Source organism: Rhamphochromis longiceps, linkage group LG7, assembly GCF_057381845.1.
Source record: "Rhamphochromis longiceps isolate RC_006_pf linkage group LG7, R_longiceps_female_GT1.1, whole genome shotgun sequence".
Taxonomy (NCBI): domain Eukaryota; kingdom Metazoa; phylum Chordata; class Actinopteri; order Cichliformes; family Cichlidae; genus Rhamphochromis; species Rhamphochromis longiceps.
The window spans coordinates 1,486,307-1,494,522 of record NC_140563.1 but is presented as its reverse complement, the minus strand read 5'-3'; the positions used below and the strand labels follow the sequence as shown (position 1 = coordinate 1,494,522).

At 44.3% G+C, this 8,216-nt stretch overlaps 2 protein-coding genes across 2 annotated transcripts; both read right to left on the bottom strand.

Moving 5' to 3' along the window:
* Window positions 1-2,442: 2,442 nt before the first annotated feature.
* Window positions 2,443-3,631, bottom strand: steep1 (STING1 ER exit protein 1). Its single transcript, XM_085411552.1, has one exon. The coding sequence runs from the start codon at window positions 3,500-3,502 to the stop codon at window positions 2,825-2,827; it is 678 nt and encodes a 225-aa protein (XP_085267678.1). The 5' UTR covers window positions 3,503-3,631; the 3' UTR covers window positions 2,443-2,824.
* Window positions 3,632-4,466: 835 nt separating this feature from the next.
* Window positions 4,467-5,233, bottom strand: mt2 (metallothionein 2). The gene is made up of 3 exons (XM_085411019.1): window positions 5,096-5,233; window positions 4,939-5,004; window positions 4,467-4,700 (listed from the first exon to the last, which is right to left on the bottom strand). Exons 1-3 carry the CDS (start codon window positions 5,118-5,120, stop codon window positions 4,609-4,611), a joined length of 183 nt encoding a protein of 60 aa, XP_085267145.1. The 5' UTR covers window positions 5,121-5,233; the 3' UTR covers window positions 4,467-4,608.
* Between the last annotated feature and the right edge of the window lie 2,983 nt (window positions 5,234-8,216).

The window sequence follows — 8,216 nt, the reverse complement described above, 5'->3', positions numbered from 1 at the left end:
GTACATGAACAGTGTATGAATGGGTGAATGAGGCAATATGTGTAAAGTGCTATGAGTACTCAGTTAGAAAGGTGCTATATAAGAACCAGTCTATTCATATGGAGTTGAACTACCTCTATGTGGGCATAGAGGCAGGTAGACTTTTGCTCATAGAGTCATGTTGACAAGTTTCAGTCATTTGCTGCAGCAGCAGTCCTTTATCAAATAAAAAATAACAAGACACGCAGTTGAAACCTCAGTTAAGATATCTCATGAATTCGATGTGCAGTTAAACGTTTGTACAGTGACAGAAAGCAAAGTGTCACTGGTCCAGCTCACTTAAAGGCTACATGTGACCCATTGTGTAAAATTAAATTGTTATCCCTGTCTTACATAGTCTCAAGATTCAGCTGTTGTCTGTGGGGAACAGGCATACATTTAAACTCTATTGACATCATTTGATTTTTATTTATCTCAATTTTGCTGCTGCCTTGGGACAAAACCACTGGCTTCAGGTTAAATCACAAAGATCAGATGGGTGATCCACACCTGCTTCCAAGCTGCAGTCTGTGGCTTCATCAGGAGAAATCTGGTCATGTGGCGCACAGTCGCCTTGAGCTACTTTGTTATATAATACAATATGTATGATCCTATTATACAACAAAAAGCAGACACAGAAAGTGAGGCACAGGGATTGCATTACTCTTGAATACAAAAGTACAGAAATCTGGAAGCTATGCCGAGTCTTCCGCTGGTCCCAGGGATCATCAGTTAACCTCGTGACTGGAAAAACTCACATGTGAGAGAGAAAAACAACCAGTGAGGACAAATGAAAAAAGACCCAGTTCACATTGATCAGTGACAAAGATCACAGTAAGCATAAAAATGATAAGCATACTGTGTTGGATCTCAGTAACAACAGTTTGTACCACAGAAGAAAAGTGCAAATGTAGCCAAGTTATTGGTTTTAGTTGTGTCTCCAATTTATTTTGAAGCTGTTTGTTTTCATTACCATCAGCATCCAAAGCCACAAATACTTTGGCTCTTCTGTCAGTGACGTTGAGATCCAGTCCAGGCGACTCATTGTTCTCCTAATTTGTCTTGTATTTTGTGGCCTACATTGAGTCTGGTGTGCTGGTCGGACACTGCCCCAGTTATTCTATCTTCTCATTAATCACAGGATCTTTTTTTAGCATTTGGGCTCCTCAACAGTTCAAGGCCTCGTTTGTTGTCAGTTTACCACCTGAATCGTGGAGCCATGGTGTATTAACAAGCTGCTTCATAAGACACGAACCATCATTGGTCAGAATCTGGAGGCGTGTCAGTCAGTAAGAGACAGAAGTCACCAAACTTTACACCGGGGTAGGCAACCCCAGGCCTCGAGTGCCGGTGTCCTGGAGGTTTTAGATGTGTCCATGATCCATCACAGCTGATTTAAAGGGCTAAATGACTCCTCAGCATTTCTTGAAGTTCTCCAGAGGCCTGGTAATGAACTAATCATTTGATTCAGGTGTGTTGACCCAGGGTGCGATCTAAAACCTGCAGGACACCGGCACTGGAGGCCTGGAGTTCCCCACCCCTGCTTTACACGCTCCACACCACACAGACAGCAGAGCCTTTCTGTGACAGGTCCACAGACCTGCTCCATATTTATATTTCTGTATTTTTGAATGCAGTCTGCACGTCTTTATTGCCCAGTGTCAGTCTTACTTTTCTTTATCTTAACCTTGTATTTATTTTCTTTTTATCCTGTTTTATAAATAAAGATCTGTCAGCTTATGGCCTTCCCCATGTGCCTGTGGAACTTTAATTTAACTCTGTTATTTATTTTTTTATCCTACTGCTGCAACACAATCATTTCCTCTGTGGGATCAGATATTTAAGGAACTCTCCTGAAGAGTTTGGAAGAATGCTCTAATCCAGGGGTGGGGAACTCCAGGCCTCGAGGGCCGGTGTCCTGCAGGTTTTAGATCTCACCCTGGGTCAACACACCCGAATCACATGATTAGTTCATTACCAGGCCTCTGGAGAACTTCAAGACATGCTGAGGAGGCCATTTAACCATTTGAATCAGCTGTGTTGGATCAAGGACACATATGAAAGCTGCTGGACACCGGCCCTCGAGGCCTGGAGTTGGACACTCCCACAGCTTTACAGATGCTTTCTTTTGAACTATGCACTGATAACAAGTTGGATAATCATCATATTTGACCTAGACTGACTACAAAGATTTTCCCAGATTCTTGGCAATGTTGTTCCTAAATGTTTCACCCATTCTGAACACACAAGTCTGAGAGTAGTGAACCCTCTTCTCTATCTTCAGTCTCTCTGGAATGACCTCTTTTTGTGCCTAATCATGTTACTAACCTGCTGCCAGGTCCAACCTGAAAAGTTTCACTGGCTCAAATAAAAATGAGCGAAAGAAAATAATACAATAAAAAAAACTAACGATGTTTGTTCTGATGTGTTTGTAGCTTTAAAATTACATTTTTTAATTAAATATTTGGTTTGAATTATACACAACTCAAAACTGATGGTGACAACTTTACCTACAGGCTTCCGTTCATTGAGCTGTTGCTAATAAAGTTTTCCCCCTCGTGTGGGCTGACTCTTTCAAACAGCCGAAGCCTTCTGTGAGGTTTAAAGCACTCTGCTGGTGATAACGACAACAACAAAACACTTTTTAAAAAATACCAACAACAAAAAATGTTTATTTTGTCTTTTCCTGTATGTACAAAACATTATGACAAACTAATTTAAAGGCCAGATCACATTCTTATGATACGACCGCTACACTCATCAGTCCTGTACACCGAGTCCCAGGCAGAGTCTCCTCAGACTCCAACTATTTGAACTGATTATCAATGAGAGTGCCCTTCATCTTGGCCTTCTTGGCCTCCAGCTCAGCCAGCTCCTGCAGCCTCCTCTTGCTCATGCCCTTCCTCTCCAGCTGCTTCTCGATCACTTTGGCATTCTGGGCATAGGAGTCCGCCACCTCCCTGGCCTCGATCTCCTCCTCCTCCTCGTCGATGGTGGAGACGGTGACGGAGCTGAACTTGCCCATGTCTTTGGTCCGCTTGGTCATCATCACTCGGACTTTCTTGGGAGCCTCGGGCTGCTTCTGGCTGTAGACGCTGGTGTTGCCGAAGCCCTGCCCGAACTTGACCACGGCCCCGTCCACGATGAAGGTGGCCGGGTTGTTCTTCTCCTGGTGCTGGTAGAAGAGCAGCAGGCCGCATTTGCCGCACTTCTTGCGGTACTGCCTCTCGATACCCTCGGCTCTCTTGATGTACGTGTTTTCGTCCTCCTCCACGTTGCAGAACTTGTGAGCGTGTTTGGCGGCGTCGATCACCCGGGCTTTGTCCCGGGGTCTCATGGGCAGCTTCTCCAGCTGGCAGTCCAGGACCAGAACCATCTGGCCGCACAGGCAGTAGTAGACGTGGAGGGGCTTCTCTCCGTCGTCGTACTCCTCCCGGTCTCTGGTGTCCGAGCACACGACGCTCCTGGAAACCACCTTCGGCATGTTCACACGCGTGGGTGTATTTTACTACCAGGACGGGATCAGAAACACCGCTACAGCCAAACTTGCCCAGAAAATAGAAACAACGCAATAGTTCCTGTGTGCACCGACGATATTGTTCCCGCGAGAAACCCAAGTGCCGAATATTTGTTCCGCCTTCACAGATCGTTCCGCGAAACTCAAAATAAATAGATTTTATTACAACCCCAAACCAAGAAATACAACTTTATTACAGATTAAACGTATGTATGTAACACTACCTCACAACAATAGTGCTCTTTGCAAGCACCTCCAGGGCAGGTGTCCTGCAGGTTTCAGATCTCACCCTGGGTCAACACACCTGAATCAAATGTTCAGTTCATTACCAGGCCTCACGTTGAGGGGGTCATTTAAGTCAGCTGTGTTGGATCAAGGACATCTAAAACCTGCAGGACACCGGTCCACCCTTGGGCTACAGTAACAGAGCAGAGGAGGATCCTCTTTGAGCCAGCACGTAACAGGCCATGATTGGAGGTGAGGGGAAAGACAAAGGATCAAGAGCCTGCAAAAAGGATATTACGTATTTGCCCCCACCCCATTCAACTAGGCAAACGGGCTAATAAGTTTAAATTCCATTTCTGGTTAAACGGGGCAGACATTTTCAGTCTGCTGGCTCACAGCCACGTGTAACAGTTCTGGACTAATTTTATAGCAGCTTTTGTTCAGTTCAAGTTACAACTTCAGTTTTCCAAATGCTAATACGCCAGCTAATGCATTTGGACTTCCAACTTTAGATTGGAGAACAGTTTCTTTGCATCCCTGCAAGAGCCTTTTAAGTGGGCCACACAGTTTAGTAGCAATCATGAGTCAATTTAACTTTAGTCCTTATTCCAAGATGAAGATTCCAGCATTACACAAAGTACCACAGAGCGTGACCCGAGTGAAATGATGCACTGACATCAGCTGAATTAATACACCAGACAGGTCATAGCGTCAATAAACATGTTTATTTCAGACACCCAAAGACAAGTACAAAATCATCCGTCACCATTTCGTGGACGTGTAAATTTATGATTAGTGGCAAATAAATGACTCCATAATTTCAGCAGAGAGCTGATGCTGCAGACTCCTCACTGGCAGCAGCTGGTGTCGCACGTCTTCCCTTTGCACACGCAGCCAGAGGCGCATTTGCTGCAGCCGGATGGGCAGCAGTCGCAGCAGCCTGCAGTGACAGACATCATTACTGACAGAACACAAAGAAAACTACAGATCTCACTAAAGCAATTCGAGCCGCTGCGCATTTTGTTTTTTTTAATGGCATCAAATGCGGAATTTTGAAGAAATGGCGCATGACTATAAGACACAATCTTCACACTATGCATGTTGGGAAGATAAACAGGAGCGTAACATTAACAGGTCGACAGATTACTGTTTGCTGTGCTGTGAGGTGTTAGACTTACTCTTCTTACAGCTCTTGCATGAGCACTTTGTGCACGTGCAGGATCCTCCGCAGTTGCAGGTTCCAGCTGCACATAAAAGTCAGTTGAGTTTCATGTGGTCCGCTGGTAACAAGCAGCGCATTAAATAGCCTTGTTAAACAGCGGCAGGAATACTCACTCTTGGCGCACTCGCAGGGGTCCATTTCTCAGTTGATGGCTCGTTCAGAGTGATGCTGGCGTTGCTCTCGTGTCTTCGGGACTTGAGTGAATGTTGTGAATGACGGTGTAGGAGTGGCTGTTTTATAGCGTCCTGGGAACAACAGAGCCGAGTGCAAAACACGCCTGTCAAGCTACACGCAATCACGTGGTTAATGATTACAAAGAGGTTTGTGCACACGGCATGGTCCAACCTTTCAGCAGCGGGAACAGAGAGATCCTCATAGCCAGATCTATGGCCTGCTGCCTGAACATTATATAAGAATGTCAACTCCTGGAGAAATTCAAGCATGCAATTAATTCATGTATTTAAACAGAGGAGAACATCTTCAGGCTACACGGAGATGTGAACACACGGTCACAAACGCTCACCAACACTGATTCATGTAGAATGGGCTACATGAAGTGCGGGTCTCCAATCAGAACGTCTTAGTTTTATATGGATGGAAGTGACTCTCATATTAACCATTTGGAGCTAATATGAGAGGATGTTGGGTGGATGGGCGCACGAATGATCACCAACACTATTATTTTAAAAATTACAAAAAAACTTTTCAGCATCTGCGAAGATTCTTCACAGAAAACATTTCCGTTCAGTATTTTCATAACAAACTTAACCTCATACTTGATTAATTGAAACTAATACACTCTATGCCGGTATTATTTTGACAGTGCGATCATTTCATGGGAGTAAACATCCACATTAAATATCCTAAATCCAAATCTAACCGCTCATTAAAAAAAATAATAACACATGTAATATATCGTGTGACTCCTCAGTTTTGCTCATTTTTTTTTATAATAAAAATAATATAGTCATCATGTTGTTGAACAACTGCAGCGGAGAACACGGGGTGTTTCTGGCGCTGTGCACACGGTGCAAACCAGCTGGCGTCTGTCTGCAGTCGGTGTCGAGCTGCACCCGGCCGCTCGTGAGCAAACCGAAGCAAACAGGCTATTGTAATATGCTGCGTTCACGTACCGTGTGCTATCGGAAATACCGGATTCAGCAGCGAGCCGTGTGCATATGGCACGTGAGACGTCGCGTCTCCCCACAGAGGACAGAGAAAATTGTTGTGCATTGTTGTTACACAATATATATTTTTTTAATAATAGCAGTCTTACAAGAAATTAAACACCAAAATCGCACAACGCATAAAATATCCGTGGGGAAACATCGGTGCGCAACAATAAAGAATCAAACAGAATAGGCGAGCTTTAAAAGAAGTGCTTTGTCGGTATGTGTGAGTACAATAGAACAGAACAAAATTAATCTCGGCTTCCGTAATCCTGGATGCTTCGCACTTGGTTGCTTAGTTTTTTATGTCTATTTGTCTATAAAGACGATCTGTATTTACAATTCTTAGGTTTTCCATGACGGGAGCGTGAAGGCAGCATCATTCACTGCACTCGACACAGTCACTGGAGTGTTTGTCCATTAACATGTAGTTTCTAGAAAGAGTGTGTCAGCCGATGTAAACCGCAGGGAGCGACGAGCGAAACGAGCTTTAGAGATGAGTGCTACTCTTCTTAGCGAAGCAGCTGAAAATGGCAATTATGAGGGGAAAAATCGGTCATAATATAATAATACTGCAATTAGATTCAGTCCATCCATTTCCTATCGTTCATCCAGGGTTGGGGAGGGGGCAGAGTACTCCGGTCTGCTAACACAGACCTACAAATCAAGAAGAAGAAGACACTTTAAATAACTCAATTACCTGAGCTGACTGTCCAAAAACATTGGTGAAAACAGAGAGGGGAACTACTGTGCTTTCCCCCGTTTCTTTTTGTTTTCTTGGACTCTAGTGGAGTCCCAGCTATGTTCACACAACCTTCTGTGCCTGCACAACTTTTCATTTAGAGTCATCAGACCAAAATGTCTCTGGGGACAGAGGACACTTTATAGGACTTGGAACAAATTGAATGCTTCTGTCTGGGATGCAGTGTTACATGTTGGTGCAGTGATTAGCAGCAAAGTCCAAACACAGGTTTGTTGGTTTAACTGGTGATTCTAAACTGGTCACTGTGTGATTGTGAGGATGAATGACGTTGTTGGGTCTGTGTTTCCACAAGCCCAGCTAGTTTAGAGACTTATTCATCATGAAGAAAACAAGACATAACAGAACATCTTCAAGCGGTTTTTCACTCGCTAACGAGGGACGCTTTGGTCAAGAACCAGCTCTTGGAGCCCATGCTCCTGTCTCCAGCCCAAAATCCTTCCAAGAGCAGCTTCCCTCACAGCTATTTATTGACAAACTGTTACAATACACATCACAGCACAAGCACCTCCCTCTGTAAAACCCCCTTCTAAGACAAGGCACTATATGTGTGTATGTGTAAGCACGTATATGCATGTGCAAGAATGTGTGTGTGTGTGTGTGTGTGTGTGTGTGTGTGTGTGTGTGTGTGTGTGACCTCCTGCTGACCAAAAGGGTCATAAAAGCAGGAAGCTTACAACAGAAGCTTCTTCTACAATAAAACCTCCCCCAGCACAGAGTGGCTGGAGAGGTGGTCAGGATCAAAGGAATGTCTTGAACTCAGACTTACAAATTTAAGAAGCCCAATGACAACATTCAACAATTAGACTTAACAGACGTCCTTCTCTCTCCCAGGACCCCAAGACTACGCCATGCTGGGTCATACATGTTTTGTTAACCCTTAAATGAAACACTGCCACTGAAAAACACGTTTGCATTATTTACGGTTTAAAAATGTCAGTGCAGCAGTGCAGTGTTTCAGCCACTGTCTGAAACAAGCTGTTATAACTCCGCCTCTGTTTGGCCTACGTCCTTTTGATTGGCTGCTTCTTACAAGCAGAAGTTTTGAACAGCTGCTTTTAGGGATTTTTGTTCTCCTAGCCACAGCTGTGTGACTGAGATCACACCATCAATATAGTCATGTCATCAAAATAAGGCCATCCCCTCACTGAAACATGATGTAGTAAATGGCCTGTATTTGTATAGCGCTTTTCTAGTCCTTAAGGACCCCAAAGCGCTTCACACTACATCCAGTCATCCACCCATTCACACACACATTCACACACTGGTGATGGCAGCTACATTGTAGCCACAGCCACCCTGGGG